Source organism: Monodon monoceros, unplaced genomic scaffold (assembly GCF_005190385.1).
Source record: "Monodon monoceros isolate NGI ecotype Baffin Bay Population unplaced genomic scaffold, NGI_Narwhal_1 Super_Scaffold_2, whole genome shotgun sequence".
In the NCBI taxonomy this organism is placed as follows: domain Eukaryota; kingdom Metazoa; phylum Chordata; class Mammalia; order Artiodactyla; family Monodontidae; genus Monodon; species Monodon monoceros.
The window spans coordinates 83,133,265-83,151,724 of record NW_021703776.1 but is presented as its reverse complement, the minus strand read 5'-3'; the positions used below and the strand labels follow the sequence as shown (position 1 = coordinate 83,151,724).

The 18,460-nt window shown below is 38.5% G+C and overlaps 1 protein-coding gene across 3 annotated transcripts in view; it reads left to right on the top strand.

Moving 5' to 3' along the window:
• Nucleotides 1-17,851, top strand: part of CEP41 (centrosomal protein 41) — a 34,337-nt gene extending 16,486 nt beyond the window's left edge. For 2 of the 3 annotated variants that reach the window (XM_029234344.1, XM_029234342.1), the window contains 8 exons: nucleotides 499-560; nucleotides 1,837-1,906; nucleotides 7,356-7,500; nucleotides 9,198-9,349; nucleotides 9,754-9,821; nucleotides 10,866-10,980; nucleotides 11,423-11,638; nucleotides 12,325-14,925. In XM_029234344.1, coding sequence (XP_029090177.1) covers nucleotides 499-560; nucleotides 1,837-1,906; nucleotides 7,356-7,500; nucleotides 9,198-9,349; nucleotides 9,754-9,821; nucleotides 10,866-10,980; nucleotides 11,423-11,638; nucleotides 12,325-12,473 — 977 coding nt within the window. In that variant the 3' untranslated portion in view covers nucleotides 12,474-14,925. Of the gene's footprint in view, nucleotides 1-498; nucleotides 561-1,836; nucleotides 1,907-7,355; nucleotides 7,501-9,197; nucleotides 9,350-9,753; nucleotides 9,822-10,865; nucleotides 10,981-11,422; nucleotides 11,639-12,324; nucleotides 14,926-16,525 lie in introns of those variants that run through there. The other variant, XM_029234343.1, reaches the window with a different exon arrangement.
• Nucleotides 17,852-18,460: the final 609 nt, after the last annotated feature.

The following is an 18,460-nucleotide window of genomic DNA, read 5'->3' as shown; positions in this document are numbered from 1 at the left end:
GTAACCTCAGGAATAGAACTGTACTCTTCTCAGGGCGGAGATAGAATAGTAAATGTCTTACCAGCTCTTGACCTTAGGGCAACTCAGCTTCTCTGGGCCTCTGTTCTCGTTTGTAAAATGCAGATGTTTATTCCCTGCTTATTCTGAAAAGGATTTAAAGGGCTTACAAAAATGCATGCAATGCAATATGGTCAGAGTAGAGACAGCATAGTAAGGAAAATGGTACACAAATAAAGGGGAGGGGTAAAAGCATTAGACCCAAAAAGGTGGCTTATAAATTCAGCTGGAGGCTTCTTACTGGCCAAAGCAAAGGAATAAATGAAAAGGTGATATAATACCTGCCATGCTTAATTCTGAGGATATCATGAGGATCAAATGAGATAAAACATGTAAATAACGTGAAAAATATACCATATAACTTGATGACTAGAAAGAATTAATATCTCTAAGAAAGCAAAATAAGCCTGGAAAAAATATTTGTCCTGTTCTGCTTTTCAGATTATAGATACAAAAAAGATGAGCTTTTTAAGAGACTAAAAGTTACAACTTTTGCCCAGCTGGTAAGTTTAATGATCTTCCATTGGAGTAAAGACTTTCTAATTTTTGTGCTGCTTTATGTGAGTATTTCTAAATTCAACTCTAGGTAATGTTTGCAGAGGGTTTTCTTCTGATTCTTTATATTTCACCTATGAGAGGACTAATTGGTATGAAATTTTCTTTTTTCTTTGATAAGAATTTTATAAAGTAAAATGTACATTCTCCCTTTTAATCATCAAATTTGTAGTTTAGGTTTTATTTTTCCTTGCCCATTTATCTTAATATTGAGAATCTAGAATTCTGGATTCTTTATTGCTTGGACATTTTTCTCTGTGGAAAGCAGGTGATCTCCCATCTATGACTGGGTTCTTTTTCCAAGTCTTTCTGCCATGGTCTATTTTGTTACTTTAGGAAAGTCGCTTTCTTCTTTCATTTGAAAATTATGGACAAAGTGTCTCTCTGACCCCCAAACAAGGGTTACAGTGATGTAACTTAAGGTGGATGTTGGGTCTTATGAGCTAAGTCGTGAAAAGTGATTTATTATTTTTTTAATTTGAATTCTACCAAGCATTTAAAACAATTTTTTATTGGAGTATAGTTGATTTACAATGTTGTGTTACTTTCAGGTGTACAGCACAGTGAATCAGTTTTTTATATATATATATATATATATATATCCATTCTTTTTCAGATTCTTTTCCCATTATAGCTTATTACAGAGTATTGGCTAGAGTTCTCTGTGCTATACAGTAGGTCCTTGTTAGTTATCTATTTTATATATAGTGGTATGTATATGTTACTCCCAATCTCCTAATTTATCACTTCCCCCCAGGCAAAAGTGCTTTAAAAACTGTATGTTGGGTATACAACATTGTAATCAATATATTCATAATTACATTTATTTCTTCATTGCATGAAGAATTTCTGATACAATGCTGTTATTTTAAGTATTGCATTTTCAAGAAATAGCATGTTATGTTGGGACTAGAATATGTATGGATGCAGTTTTAAACTCTTACTTATGTTTCGTGTCCAAAATTATCCTTTTGGTCTTTTAAGTTTATTGTGTAACGTTTTAAAGAAATCTTTTCCTGCGGAATGATCACCTGCAGTGGAATTACCACCCCCACAGTAAGAAGACCTGAGATTTAGTCTCCAGCTGGGGACGCTGACAGTTTCTTAAAACAGGAGATCTTTGATGTTTGATATTTCCTCATCCTTTGTTAAAAACAGAATTGCCTCTGTTTAAAGACAAACAAACATACACACTTCTACACATTTCATTCTTTTTTCTATCAGGTCATCCAAGTTGCTTCCCTATCTGATCAAACATTGGAAGTGACAGCTGAGGAGATTAAAAGGCTAGAAGGTAATGAGAAGTGAGGATATGGGGAAAATAACAAATTGGCCATTTGACTGTGCTGTTGTGTTCACAGGGACTTTGATGTATCTGTTTGTAATCAGATTGTTACTCTCTGAGAAATGCTATCCGGTGCTTTGCTAATTCTTATTTCTTTAAAAATGCCATCTGGTTTTCTGGCTGTAACATTTGTAGTCTTAAATGTTTTAAACGTGTTTAATATACTAATTACTTTTTTTCAACAAATATTTTTAGTGCCTTCTATATAAGTACAGGTCACAGAATTAGGTGCTATGAGACTACAAAGATGAATAAAACACAGCTCTGCTTACATGGAGTTTGTAGCTACGAGTGTGCACTGCACATATGTATGTGTATTGGGTGAGGAAAATGATAACAGAAACACAGAATTCCTAATATGACAGAAATTCACGGAGGACTAGAAGGAAACCATCGTTTGATGAATATATATTGCTAGGTACTTCACATGAGTTTTCTTATTTAATCTTCTCAAAAACTCTAGAAGGAAGGTACACTGTACAGATGAGAAGCCCAAGCCTCAGAGGTTAAACTTCTTGCTCAAAGTAAACAGCCAATAAGGAATGGACATAGGATACAAATCTGCATGTCTCTGGTAGCAGCCAGTGTCTTCTCACTGCCTTTATTGCATCCTTATGGGGTCTTGGAATGTGCCTTTCGAGAGATGCAGGGTGCTGTGAGAACTCTGTATTTTCCAGCTAGGAAACTGAGGTAGGCTTCTTCCAGGCTTTTGAACTGGGTCTCTGCCCCCTTTAGGGGTAGAATCTCAACAGGTGCAAGTTAAGGGTGAGGCTGTCTCAGGCTGAGGAGCAGCCTGAATAAAGGCACAGAGAAGAAGTCCAAGCGTGTTTGGGGAATCTCATAATCCAGTCTGGCTGTGGTCTGAGGGAGGGGTAGGTGCGGGGTTAGGAGATAAAGCTAGAAAGATAGATAGGCGCCAGATTTACTTTCTTAAATACCAAGTTGAAAAGAAAACCTCTTAGGTGTTCTGTCATGAAAAGAATTCACAGAGTGAAGGTCTTTATTTTATCCTGAAGTCCTCAGCTGTCAATGTGTGGCTGTTTATTGAAGGGGAATGTGTTTTGTTAAGGTTGATGTAGGCCAGGAATTTGACTTCTGATTTCAAGACAAGTTTCTCAGGAAGTCTGAACACTGGGTTTGTACAACTCGACTGTCATTTCCCTGGGCTTGTTTTTGTTAGGGAGGATAAAAAGAATCTGTAAAAGACAGGAATTTATCTATGACAGATGCCTCTAACACAGCAGAGAAATAAGGGCTCTTTGTAATAGAGATAATTGAGTCTCCTCATACCAGTACTCCCAATTTTAACCTGGTTATATAAGTACCTGGATTTTGTCCTTTAATTCATTGTTGAGATTACAACACCAGAACATACGGGCACATGCAATTTTCTCTTCTGAGATAAATTTGCACTCTTTTGTAAAGTAGGACACCATAATGTGTGAGTAATATTAGTGTTTTTCTAGTGCTCTATACAGAATAATAACTCAGGAATGCCTGTAGCACAGATTGTATCTGTATGCGTATTGGCCAACTTTGAAGGAATAAAAAAACTCCTTTTATAATGTTTATTTTTTTTCCTGAATTAAAAGTATATTTCTAGAAAATTAGAAAACTGTAAAAAACATATAAAGAAGAAAATTAAAATAACTAATAAACCCTATTAACATTTTGGTCTGTTTTCCCCACCCACATCCATACTCTTTGTATATAGTTTTGTATTATGCTGTTTTCAGTTAACATTTTATCATGCACACTTTCCTATGTCATTAAATAGACTTCAAAAGCTTAATTGTAAAGGTTGTGTTGTCATATAATGTCTATCCTTTGTATATGCCACATATTTAATTATTCTCCTATTGTTGGCCATTAACGTTTTTCTAATTTTTCATTTTTATAAGATAATGCTGCAGTGTAAACCCATAAATGTTTGTATGGTTCTGATTTTTTTCCTGAAGATAAATTGCTGCAGATTGTCAAAGGGTGGAACCATTTTACGATGCTCGGTGCTGATTCCACATTATCTCCAGAAAGGTTCTACTTGTTTGCATTCCCACCAAGCAAATGAGAAGACCCATTTCTCCCCATCCTAGCCAATGATGAATAATTCTCATTTTTGTAAATGTTTGCCAATTTGATGGAGGAAAAATGGTATCTAATATTTTTATTTTGGATTTCTTTGATAGTGTGATTGAGCTTTGCATATGTCTGTGTTTGTTGGTCATGCGTATTTCTTCTTTTGAGGACATTATATGCCCTTTCCCATTTTTTTTCTAATGGAATGTTCATCTTTTACTTATTGATTTGTAAAATCTTTATATAATTATGATATCTTTATTCATTGGAAACCAATACAGCCTTGAAAATAAATGAGAAAAATCTTTATTTGATGATTTGGAATAATACCCAAGCTGTATTATTAAGTAAAAAATAAATAAATAAATAACAAAATAACAAATCAAAGTGTAGAGCAGTATGAATAGCATTCTCCTAGATATGTAAAAAGGAGAGGAAATAAAATATATACAAAATATGTAGTTGTTTCATTTCTGGAAGGAGACAAATATTTGAAGGTAGTTCCCTTGGGGGTGGAGGCCTGAGGGCCTGCAGGTCTGGAGTGAAAAGAAGACTTCCTTTCCATATTAGCAATTTTATCTTGTTTGCATTTTTACCTTGTGCACATGATCTTTTTTCTATTAACAAACTAGTTTTAAAACTCCTAATAAAGTGTATTAACCTTTTCTCACTTATATATGTCACGAATACTTTTCCTAGTTTGTTATTGACCTTTTAATTTTCTTTGTGTTGTTTTTTGACATATATGAGATTTGCGTTTTTACATGATTAAATCTATTAGCCTTTCATATTGTGTTTTCGTTTAATGCTTTAGATTCATAAAATCCAAAATAAGATATTCACCTATATTTTCATCTGTTAGCTTGCTTGGTTGCTTTGGGTTTTTTCCTACATCAATCCATCTGTTATATATTTTGGTATATGATATGAAGGGGTTATCTAAATTTGATATTTTTGGATAGTTGACAGATTATCCCAGCACCATTTATTTAATAGTTCTCCCTTTACCCACTGATTTTTGATGTTACCTTTAACATACATTAGATTTTTATATATATTCTAGGATTTGTTTCTGAGTTCTTTGTTATTTTCCATTGTTCTGGTGCATTGTTTTGATCATTTACCTTTTCAGTATATGTTACTATTTGAAAAGGCAGGTTCTCCAAATTACTTTTCTCTCTCTCTCTCTCTCTATATATATATAAATATATATACATATATCTTTTTTCTTCTTATCTTTAAAATTCTTTTAAGCTTTTTTTAAGCCCATTGGGATTTGTATTAAGGCTAAAAATTTGGAAGGGATTAACATCATTTCACTTTTAGTCACCAAGTCAGGAATATGCAAGGTATGTCGCTCTCTCTTCATTCAGGTCTTCTTTAATGTCCCTAAGTAAAATTTTTATAAGACCTATAAAGGACTTATAAGTTTTTATACGGCCTTTAAATTTCTTAATAGGTTTATTTTCTAGGAGAGTATATTTTGTATCTGCAGTTGTTACTGTAAATGAGAGGTTCTTCATGTTATTTTCTAATTGGTGTATAGGAAAAATATTTTGATTGTCCATATTTTCTTTAATCTAACTTATTTATTTTATAAATAGGTTATTTTTATAATTAACCTTAAAACCTAGATTATTTTTATAATCTAACATATTTATTCTCATAGGATTCTCTTAAAGTTTCTAGGTGTATTATATCATACGCAAATTAAAACTTAATATGCTCTTTAACAACTAGGCCTCTTATTTCTATGTCTTCTCTCATTATATTTGTTTGAACAGCAAATTCTCAAACCTTTTGGTATCAGTCTCCCTCCACACTTAATTTTTGAGGACCTCAAAGAGTTTTGGTTTTTGTGAATTATATCTATTAATATTTAGAGTATTAAAATTTTAAACCAAGAATTTTAAAAATACTTGCTGTTTACCTTAAGAAACAATACTAAACCCATTACAAGCATAAATAACATATTTTTATGCAAAATATCTATGTTACCAAAACAAAAATATATATGGAGAATGACATTGTTTTACACTTTTTTGTAAGTCTTGTTAATGTCTGATTTAATAGAAGACAGATGGTTCTCATACCTTCTGCATTCAGTCTGTTGCAGTTTGCTCTTTGGGCTAAAGGACATGAAGAAAATCTGGCCTCACACAGATCTGTAATTGAAAAAAGGAAGAATATTTTAATAGCCCTTTCAGATAGTTGTGGATATTTTTCTTTGACACTACATCAGAACTTGATAGCTGGTACCTTCTTAAAGGTTACTTGTAGTGTGGAATCCGAAACCATATCAATGAACTTTTCATACCCTGTTACATTAAACCCATTGGTCTCTTTTGCACTCTGAATGTATCTTTTACTCATACATAATTTTATAACATCATTCATTGGTCATTTGGAAAATACTGGTTCACTGAGTTATGAAGATCTTCCAAATGTTGACAAATTTCATTACACAATATCAAAAAAAGTCACATTTATTAACCACAACACGTGTCTTATCAGAAAAGTCATTAAGATGGTAAAGAAGTCAAGCTCTTGATGGCAAATAGTTTCCAAAATTCTGATTTTTGTTCAAAATTTAATCACTGCAACAAATACCATCAGTTGTTTTCCTTGAAATGAGAAATTCACTTTAGATCATTTTTGAGAAAATAGCTGCCAAACGCACAAGTCTAAATAACCATAGTTTTCCTGTCAGTTTTTCTTCCAAGTAAAAGTGGTGTTCAAGGCAAAAGCAGCACAAATCACACACATACTTTTCCTGGAGACAACAATGGGACGTTGGTATGTAGCAAACTTGCTGTATGTGGATTCCCCCATTTCATGACACAGAATATTTAAAAAGTGTGTACTTAAGGGTGAGATTTAATTAAATTATTATTACTGCTTCATCAGGGACTTTTAAAAATGTGACTGCCATATTTATTAACTGTGAGTGTGTGCATGTTGATGAAAAATACAATGACTACTAATAAAGCTCTGTACCTCTGCCCTGATTCTTGCTAAGGGGCCAGGAGTTTTATCCACCACTTCTTTTGCACCATCAGTGCAAATATCAACATGGTAAAAAAGACAAATAACATCTTAGTATTATGAAAATAGTTTTTGCCTTTCAGAGCCCCTGAAAGGGTCTTGGGGGCTCCTGGGGTCCACAGACTACAGTTTGAGAGCCTATATGTTAGAACTTTTAGAACAATTTAATAATGGTAATACGAGTTCCTTTTCTTGACCTAATTTCAGTGGAACTGCCTAACAAATAAATACAAATTCTGAGGTTAAATTTATTTATTTATTCACTTGCAAATTTTAGACAATGATTCTGCAACCTCAGACCCTGATGCTGAAATCACTGCCAAGACCAACGGGAAAGGGAGCCCTGGGGAGCAGTCGCCAAGCCCCGTCCAGTTCATAAACAGTGAGGGAGCCGGGGACTCCAGCCGCTCGACCCTTCAGAGGTGCTCTCATCAGATTCATGTTTTCACTGCATTTTACCTTCATTAATCTAGATACCAATGTCAACGATTTAATGACCTTAGAAACAGGTTGGCGTAGTGAAGTCCCACATTTTCATCTCAGCCATTCTATTTTCTCTTTATATCAATGCCACCTCCTGGATCTTGTCACAGCATTCTTAGTTAATGTAAGAATATATTGACAGGAGAGCATTAATTTTCACTCCTCAGCCCCATTCTTCTCAATCTTCCTATATGCAAGTTTGCTATTAGGACTTAGCTTTACAACCAGTATCTTTTGACTCAGGGAGTATGATTTCCGCCCCCCTCTCCTTTTCTGTCTGCTGCAGCTTATAATTACCCTGTCTAGAATAAGAAGAAAAATAGAGTGCCACACATAGTGCTCTGATATTAAATAGGCGCAAAGGAGAGTGAAAGCAGCCTTGGTGTCAACTCTCAAATGCACATGGCAGTTTCATGATGCAGCACTTCCTCACAGATATTCACTGTTGATTATAAGACGGTGCTGATTTTCTGCACATATCCATCCCTTCTACTGGTAAAATAGTTCTACTAGAGAAGCCAGTTCTACTAGAGAAAGAATTGCTATTGTTGACTGCACTATTATTATTTTTATAACTACTTCTGTGCAAGGACTCAAAAATTGCATTCAAAACAAGATAGACCAACAAGACTTCCACTGAGCACGTAATTTCACATGAAATAGAGTTTCTTCTCCTTTGGTTCAACAAAATATGCACTATAGGGCATATAGTTGTAGTGATCATTGGATTCAAAGGCAGAATTTGACTTGCTGTGATGGGAGAGGAACTATCGCTAGACTTATCTGTGGTTTGGCACGTGTGTCTTCATATTTGCCTGGAAGAGTGATTATCTTCTTACCCCAATACAGATATTTCACTACTCGCCTCTTTGATCATAACACCTATCCTTTTTTCTCTGATTCATGTTTTTGCCACATTTTGCCTATATTAACCTGGTGACCAATTTCAGTGATTTTATGACCTCAGAAACAGGTCAGAAACAGACCTCCCTCGTTTTAATCCTAGCTTTTCCACTGTCTCATTACACGAATGCTGCCAAATCTAAAAGCCTCTTCAGCCTCAACACTGTAACCTATAAAATGGAAGTGACTACAGACAACTATTGAAAACATTAAGGCTCAAAATCCATACTGGATGAGTCACTGTATAAGTATATGAAATATATGAAAACACTGTTGTTACTTTATGTTACATATGATATACATAGAAATGCCTTCAGTTTTCCTGCCCTGTCAACCGTATTCTTTCCTCTTTTGCTCTGCTTTCTCACACTCATCAGAATTCCATTGGAGTAACTGTTTGCCTCTTTCTTTCTCTGAATGCTGCCCTTGCTTCTGGAGGCAGCTTGCGCTTACAGTTTCTGCCCCTCTGCGTGCTAATGACCTAACGTGCATTCTCTGAAGGTTAGTATGGACAGTGGATCCCCTCCTTTGGGTCCAGGGTGAGAGAACAGGAATCCATCCGTAGGATCTTGCATTCAGAGGCAGAACTGAGACACCACATCCATTTTCCTTTTTCTTTGAAGTGTCTTTTAAAGAGACATTGAGCACCCTCTCGCCATTCCGAAGAAACACATTTGACCTTTAAGCCACCAATCCCTGACTAGTGTCTACTGACCTACTTTTTCACTTGCAGCGTCATCAGTGGCGTTGGGGAACTGGATCTAGACAAAGGGCTTGTGAAGAAAGTAGAGCCCAGTACCAAAGACAAACCTTATCCCGACTGCCCCTTCCTGCTGCTAGATGTGAGAGATAGAGATTCTTACCAGCAGTGCCACATTGTCGGAGGTAAGAGAGAGAAGGCCTTACAGTGTCTCACTCCTGAGAACACAGCCCGGTACTGAGCCCAGGCAGGCTCAAACCACAGCCTGTGGTCAGCAGTTGGGGAAACCCTATGTTAGCCAGATGTGTTCTGGGAACCTGTAAGTTGGCTCTACCACATGCTTTGAGAGAAGCTGGTGACTCTCTCAGGGGGCTCAGGGGCCCAGTGCTAAATGTCAGAAACAGTAAAGTGACACTTCTTATTTGTTCATAGTGTCCTGTTTCTTTTCTTTCACAAAAGTATTTAGGTTTATAACTAGTTGATTTTGAAAATATGTTTCTTTTAACTCTTAGACTTCAAACCAGCTGAGAATTGGGGCCAGGTTGTACCGAGAGCTACAAACTTCCTAAGCTTTTTCTTCTCTTTGCAGCTTACAGTTACCCAATTGCAACTCTGTCTAGAACAATGAACCCTTATTCAAATGATATTCTTGAATATGTATCCTTTGTTGCATTTTAAGGAGTTGGATGGTATAAAGACTGAAGACTCAATCTTATCATGAATCATGCTCCTAGTAAGAAAACCCTATGAAGGACCTTTGATATTAATTAGTTTACTTAGCATATTTTAGAATTTTGATCCTTAGCTGTTGCTGAGAATGCTTCCAAGCCATCCTGCAGTAGGACAAAAAACATTGGGTTAAAGGTTATGATCTGTTGAGAGTCGGTCCTAAGACTGTTTTCCTCAGAAAGTTTTCCCAAGTAAAATGTAAGGAGTGAATTTTTTTCCTTCTATTTTAATTATTTTTGCTTCTTGAAATTTTAATTTTTTGCTCATAAAAATCATACAAATAGAAAATAATTTAAATACTGAAAAATATAAAAAAGAAAATTGAAATCTCCAATAACCACACAATTGAACAACAAACTCTTACTACATTTTTTGTGTATTTTATTCCAGACTGTCTTCTTTGTCTTTTTAACAAAGTAAAAATTATACTGTATATATAATTTAGTATGTTGCTTTTCCCCACTTCATATTACAGTGTATTTCCCCACACTAACACAAGCTCTTTATAAACTCTATTTTTGATGCAGTATAAGATCTCATCTTTAGATTTACTGTAATTTACTAAATCATTCCTCTCTGAAGGAATGGACTTTTAGGTGGTTCCCATTTTTTTACTATTATAAATAAGACTGCAGTGGACACGTTGGGCATAAAAGTTTTTCTGTTTCCTCATCTGTAAAATGGAGGTTGTAATACTTACTCTCCAGGATTGTACAGATGAAAGAACCAAAGAGTGTACAGTGTGTAACTAGTGCCGTCTTGGACATGGTGATACTAGTTCATAGAAGAAAAGGATACCAGCTTGTGTGGTTTCCACGACAGGAAAAAGTCCTGTACCCCCTGAAGAGGGGTCATCCGATGCTCCTTGAACTCAGAGAGGTAAACCTTGACAGCTCTTCTTCCTCAGGGGTTTCTGTATAGTCTAGGAGCGTTAGCTCAGTGTAGTCGAACCTTAACTCATCTGCTTCTTAGAAAAATGCCCATGGCAAGATCATCATTCTGTATGACGACGATGAGAGGCTGGCCAGCCAGGCAGCTACCACCATGTGCGAGCGGGGATTTGAGAACCTCTTCATGCTTTCCGGAGGTGAGGGGCTGTGTTCTGCTTAGGACTTAAAAGGCGAATACTTGGGCTCACACTCCTTCAACTCCACCCCTATCGCCTTTTCCCTCCTGGAGCTCAGAACTTAGTATTCTGGAAACAGAGACAACCATGCTGGCAGAAAGGAGTCAGGATACGTGAAACTTCCGTTAGCTCCATCAGCACATGTTTTTAATTCCTGAAATAATGATGTTACTTTATGGCTCTGTAAGAAAGCCTTAATGCTGCAGACTTGAGCTAAACGATTTCTGGTGGAATTCTCAGAATCCCACATAACAACTGACATTTTCTGGTGTAATTTACTTAATGGTGAAGCAGTTAAGAAAGATTTCCTGTCCTTGTGTTGGGGAGGCATGCGGGCTCCTTTCCAGGTTGGCTTGGCCTCACCGTGCTAACACGGCTTTTTCTGATGATCTTCCACACCTAGGTCTAAAAGTCTTAGCTCAGAAATTCCCAGAAGGACTGATTACGGGTTCCCTGCCAGCATCTTGCCAGCAGACCCTTCCGCCTGCTTCTGCCCGGAAACGATCCGGCCCGAAAGTGCCGCCCCCAGCAGCCGAGAATAAATGGAGATTTACCCCAGAAGACCTAAAGAAGATAGAATATTACCTGGAAGAGGACCAGGGTCCTGCAGACAGTACTAGTAAGATATTTTGACCTTTAGAAATAATGTTTTCTGTAGAACTTGAGATTTGCAGCTTTGAACATCAACCTCATCATATGAGAAGCTTGATCTCTTATATTCAGATTCTTCAAATATTTGCAGGAGAAGGGGAAGGTGCAGGTGCTATGTGAGGAGAGGGGAGGTGAGTGGAGGGGAGATTATGGTAAGAATTAGGCATTGCACACAGACATAGAAAGAGAAGAGAGGGTATCAGTCAAATAAAGTGTGCATCTCAGGCAGAGTTGAGAGGCTAAGCTAAGGCTTTCAGATTCCTTCTCGGAAAGCTTTGCTTCCTTCTGCTGCTACTGGGTACCTTTAAACTACTTCTGGCCTTTCCTTTGGCACACTGCTTTCTCTTTTTCCTCTAACCATTCCTGTACCCTTCTCTACTGAGAAGGAATGAAGGACAGATGAGGTTGATTGGATAATGGAGAGGAAGGAAAGAAAAGCTATCTGGGTTTCCCTTCATCCCTGCCCCCTTCCCCACCTTCTAATTGATCTCAAGGATGAAGAGTAGGTTTTAGCCTAAAGTAGATGCTGAATAGGACTTCATTAGTTTAAAAGTGGTTTGTAGCATAAGACTTCATTAGTTTAAAAGTGTACTTGGCAGGTTGTCCCTGGAATCATTTTTGCAGCTCTGCTCCCTGCTTTCTTGCTCCCTTCAGGCCGGCTGAGCCAAGGTAATGCTTCTGGAAGAGACTCCAAGGTTCCAGGCTCCCGCAGCGGTCAGAACCTGCCTGCCGGGGGCCCTGCCGGCCACCAGAACCCCCGCTCGCTGGGCAGTGGCCACCTGCAAGGCAAACCCTGGAAGTAAAGACTTCGTCTTAGTCAAATAAATGTTTTCTCCCCTGAGCAGTTCCCAAGTTGGTCATTTTAAGAAGCTGCTGCAGAGGAAAGACCTCAACGTGTGTCAGGCCCTCTTCCCTCTTCCTGTCTCCAGCTCCTCTCCCACATCCAACCCGGGAAGGATTTTTACAAAAACCGGAGGCATGACAGGCTCTAGTGTCCTCCCTGTTGTTTACAGAATATTTAAGTCTCTGAAACTGGGTAGGAAAAAAGTCTAATTTTTTTAGGCTTTCTTTTTTTTTTTAATAAGGTCCAGTTTGTTTTGGTCTATATCCTGCGTTGTTTTGTAAATACTTCAGGCGCATCTGGTGTGTTCTTCCCAGCCAGTTCTTTTTCACTCACTCTTCTTGGTTTCACGAAGGCTCTCTCGGTAGGCTTTGCAGCCTGAGAAGCTGTCCCCGGGGGTGCAGGCGATTCGTAGCTTTCAGCCCCCACCAGCTGTGGACCCGCTGGCTGAGGAGCTCTTCGCCCAGCACCCAATACAGGCTCCGTCTTCAGTTTGGAAGCCGGTACCTGTGAGCGTCACTCAGTTAAGATTTAGTAGTAGCTCTCACATGTGCTCAGCGCTTCTCCTCCTCACTAGATGTTTTCCTGGAACCAGCACAGGTGATGATGTGTGCTCAGCTGCCTTCACGGGCAAGTCCTGCCCACTGTTTAGGGCCGGGTTGAGAGCCACTGAAGCCCCCTGGAGCCGTCCCTCATTTGCGGTTGGTTTATTAGTTGTAAACTCCCATTACCCAGCTCGGGCCCATCCATCTTAGATGGGTAGAAATTATGGCCACTTGAAAACATTGGCTTTGGTTGGGCCACTGCCCGCACACAAGGTGAGGACAACTCCACAGTCCTTTGTCAGAGCTGACAACCCTTTAAACCCTTGCTTAAAAATACAGTATTAGTCTAATTGAGTAATTAGTGCAATTCCCTGCTTACTTCTCATTCTCATGACTGAGCTGTGATTAGGAGGTTTTGAATATAGATTCTTGTTTGGGCCAGAATTTTGAATCAGCGTTAATTGAATTGCTAGATGACTGACATTCATTCCATTTAATTGGGGGAACAAAAGACCTCAGGTAAGGATGAGGATCTATGAAATCATCAGGCAAAGGAAAAAGAGCCTTGTTAATTTTTATGGTCTGTGATCTGTAGCTGTGATAAGGGACTAAGGAATAAATTGTGCTCTTTGTCATGGCAACCAGCTTCTGAAAAGCCAGCTGAAAATTGCCTATCCTTAGGTGGTTATTGCTGCTGGGTAAGATTTGTCTTAACAGGACTATTTTTCTCACCACCAAAAAAAAAAAAATGTATCACAGTATTTCCAGCTTGGGGGGCTGTGTTTGTAGGAGAAATAAAGGTAATAAATATCTTATAGAGACATATGGAAAAATAACTTTCACATTCAGCCCAGTTCTGTTTTAGTGTGTTTATTCTTCTCTGCTTGATTTCCAAAGTGCAACATTTTCCGATGCTTTAGAAATCAAACAAACCAGGGACATTGTTCAGATGTCAAGCTGTGCCCAATTTTCCACAAGATTCAAGAATCTTGTATAAAATTCAGCCAACGTACACATAGCTTTAAAGAGGAGCCTGTCATGTTTCCCCATAAATTTATTGCCTGAGAACTAAGTTCAGCCTTTTGCTAATGCCAAAATGTTCTGGCTTTTTATTTTCTTTACAGCATAGATTTTTAAAAATGCAAATTTTTCCACACTTAACTTTCCCCTAGCATGGACAAGATTTTCAGCCATTTTGGACACATATGCATTTTTAAGAAAAAAAATTTTTTTTCTCTGTGACAAAGTTCTGGTTATGCCATTTTCAAGTCGACTAGTCAGGAGTTTAGATTTCCCCACTCGATTCTATTTTGAAAGTAAATGGTAGTCCCCCTTTGTTCCTATTCTGCATTCCCATCACCACACAACACTAGAGTGTTAGAAACTACTATGTATATGTGCAAAGTCAGTATAGCTGAACCTATTAGAATTGCAGTGCATTTAGTTGAGAGATCTGGCAGGTTGACTATATTTATGTGTGTTTCTCCATAGCGCTTTGCCTGTTGGTAAGGATTTTAAATAACTACTCCTCAAAGACCTGTTCTGGTTCTGCACTTTGTGTGTTAAATGTCACTTGCAGTTTTTACACGCTCAAGGTATTGCTTTGAATGTTCTACTTTGCTAGTTTCTTCGTTAGATTAACTGACATGTATTATCTAAGCGATCTGTGATACTCTGTGCAATTATGAATGTTGAAGATTAAAGTACATAGTTCTTAATTTGTTGTTTGCTGTTAATATGCTGAGATCTGCCAACTTCTCTCTTCCTCTCTGTTGAGATGATTTGTGGGGAGTCACATGAGACTGGGGTGATCTGAAAGAGTACTTCTTTTTGCTCTATCTCCCAGTAATGCATATTTTCTTTGTGTAAATGAACCAGGAAATCATTCCAATTAGGGCAGCGGACTTTAGCTCTCTAGTCAGAAGGGTTTCTCCTCATGCCCAGCAGGGACTGATTGCCACCTTAAACTCATTAGAGCGGGGCTTTCTTGTCAGTGTTGGGGGTTGATGAGCTTCCCTTGCCTGGGAACTTATGACCCCCTAGATGGAGAATGCTTTATCAATGTACAACTGCTGCTCCATCTGAGCAATGGTGATGGCCAAAGTCTAAATAATAAGTTCAGTACTTTATCTACTGTATTTAAGAAAGAAAAGAGGGAAGGAAAGAGAGAAGCAAGGAAACAAGAAGTGTGGAGGGAGGAAGGAGAAGGCAACATTACTCATTTGAGTACAAAAAGAACATCTCGGGCTGTTACAATGTCAGGTTTAATCTATTGAAAGGCATAGAATGGGGACCTCCCTGGCAGTCCAGTGGTTAAGACTTTGCCTTCCAGTGCAGGAGGTGTGGGTTCGATCCCTGGTTGGGGAGCTAAGAATCCCACATGCCTCATAGCCAAAAAAACAAACGAAAACCCCCCATAAAACAGAAGCAATATTGTAACAAATTCAATAAAAGACTTTAAAAAGGGTCCACATCAAAAAAAAACTTTATAAAAAAAGTAAAAAGAAAGACATAGAATGAATCAAATTACCTAAACGTAATTTTATTTTTTACCTTTAGCAGAAAACCAGAACTAGCACAATCATATTGGACTTGGGGTGTAAATCAGAATTAAAAGAGAACAAATAGTGTTCATTAGTTGCTGAGGGATTTTTCCTGTGATACTACTGAGATTATACAAAAATTCATAAGACTTTAGGCTACTCACCAAGAACACAGAACAAAACAAAACCTTCTTTTCTCTAATTCCCTTGTGGAATATAAGTGAAATCAGAGTCCTAGGCTAGGAAGAAATATGTAGCCAATTTTTCTTGTGTTGGTTTTGGTTTCTGTCATGTTATAAATTGGTTGTAGATTCTGTCTTTTATGTTATCTGACTTTTTTAGGGGGGATAATTAATTTCTGTCCACCTGGATTTAAATCCATGACTCCCTTCCTGCTCTACTCTGAAGATAATCATTAAGAACCTTTCTTTCCCCAGTTCCAAAATATTCCCAGTGTCTCTAATGTGCGTTTATTTTTTCACAATTCTTTCAAAGTTTTAACTCCCATAATACTTTCCTTTTTCTTTTTCAAGAAACATCAGAAATGTGGATATTATATCAGTTTATGTGAGCATGATGATATGCTTATCTACTGTTCAATTAATTTTTTGATTAAAATATATTTTTCCTATAAAAAACAATAAATAGGACACGTTGTGCTTCCAAAGTGTTCAGAAGACATTTGGGTAGTAATACGTTCCTAAAGTTGCAGTAATTATTGAAATTGCTATTGCCACGTCCTTTATTGGCACACAGGTCAGTTATAGCATAAAATATGTAATGGTGGCAATTTGTCAGCAGTGAATTCTGACAGGACAGGATTCAGTGCATGATTTTATGTGTTTACAAAACTATATTGCCCCCCTCCTCCCCCATCTCCTTACAGTCTCACTCTCTGATGCTTATCCTCTTTGTTCCAAATGCAGACGCAGATTCTCTTCACCTGCATAACATCCTGAGGCACCTGGTGAAATGTGTGGCAAACAGAGGTCACTTATTAAATACTATTGACTGATGGACTACATTTTTAAAAAATTATTTAAAATTATTTTTGACTATAACCTCCCAGAGGGTGAAAATCACCAACTACATGACAGTGGCCCTTAATAAGGGTGTGTGAATAAATGAACTGAACCTGTCAAGACTGAAGTCTGGGATGTAAAGCCCATTGTGGTGGCCACTCAGCGCTGGTCTGCCATTCTGGAGACCCGGAAAGTTTGTTATCCCTTGTCCTCTTGTACATCCTACTTTTGTATGTGAGACATTCATCACTCTGAGATTTTTAGATTACCCTCTGCAGGAGGTACCCAAGAAGCTGTTAGGGCCGTTATTATTAGCCTGGCTGTCTGCAGTCTGCCTGTTTCCATGGTCCCCTCAAGCTCAAAGTAGCCTTCAGAATTCAACTGCACCATCCCCATCTGAGAGTGGGTTTTATTTTCTCTTTTGTTTCAAATCTTGAAGATTTCCAGGTAATAATGTTAGCAAACATTTATGGAGAGCTTACTATGTGTTAGGCAGTATTCCTAGATTCTTCACTTTATGTTTTGACTCATTTGACTATCAGAACATCCCTACGAGGTAGGCACCCCCATTTTCAGGTGAGGAGACTGAGGGTCAAATGGAAATTAAGCAACTCGCCCTGTGTCACTGAGCTGGAAGGTTGAGAAACCATTCTGCTCTGTGCTTGTCCACTCTGGGTGGGTACAGCCACTCTCTCCCTGGCTACACCTCCAATTCACTAACAAAAATGTAACTTTCTGGGCTTCCCTGGTGGCGCAGTGGTTGCGAGTCCGCCTGCCGATGCAGGGGACACGGGTTCGTGCCCCGGTCCGGGAGGATCCCACATGCCGCAGAGCGGCTGGGCCCGTGAGCCATGGCCGCTGAGCCTGCGCGTCCGGAGCCTGTGCTCCGCAACGGTAGAGGCCACAACAGTGAGAGGCCCGTGTACCGCAAAAAAAAAAAAAAAAAGTAACTTTCCCTTGGCTGTGGGCTTCCCTTCCTTCCTTGTCACCTGAGATTCCACTGAAAGCTTTCCTCCTCTGCCTGCATAAAAGGTGAGGAATTCAGGGACTGAAACATCTGCTCCTGGGACCATTCCACTGTCTGTGTCTGGTGACCTGTCTAGAAGACAGGTGCTCCAGGGTTCGTGAGATTTGTTTCTTAATGAGGTATCACTTAAGGAATGGGAGTTACAAACTTTTCATTAGATTGTAGGGAAAAAGGCTGTTTTCCTGATGGTTGAACTATCCAATAAAACCATATTGATATGATTTGTGTCTGAATTTCTCTTTCCTTTGTGGTGATGTTTCTGATTTAGGCTGAAACATAAATTGTGTGAATTGGCTCATGGCCGCAGGCCTGGGCTTCATGGGAGGAAGCAGCAGCAAACCTCTGTGCCTCAGTCCATGTTAGCAGAGCTCTCATTCCACCGCACTCTTCTAAAAATGTAGCCGAACATACCATGGTAGTTAAGCAGAAGACTTCTAATTTTCTTTTAGTTGGGCAGTAAACATTTGGCAGTCTTCACCTCTGGGGTCGTTAGATGATGCTCACAGTCTGAGTTGCCAAATTAATGTGGCTCCTGAAAGCTTTGGGGAGAATTCATTACCCTTTGACAGTTTTTCAGATTTGACGGGTGCTCTGTGCTTCTTTCTCAGAGCTCTTCCTTCATCTGGCCAATTTGAATGTTTTGGTTGGTCATATCAGTTTCCTGTAAGGAGCATCTGGGTCGTAGTGTGTTCACAGAATGATGTTTCTGTCCTTAGAGCCCTTAGAGCAAGAATTCGTCTGCATCTTCAAATCCACCTAGTCCCACTTGCCCTTGCAAAACAATTGCTGAGATGATGAATAGCCCTGTACTG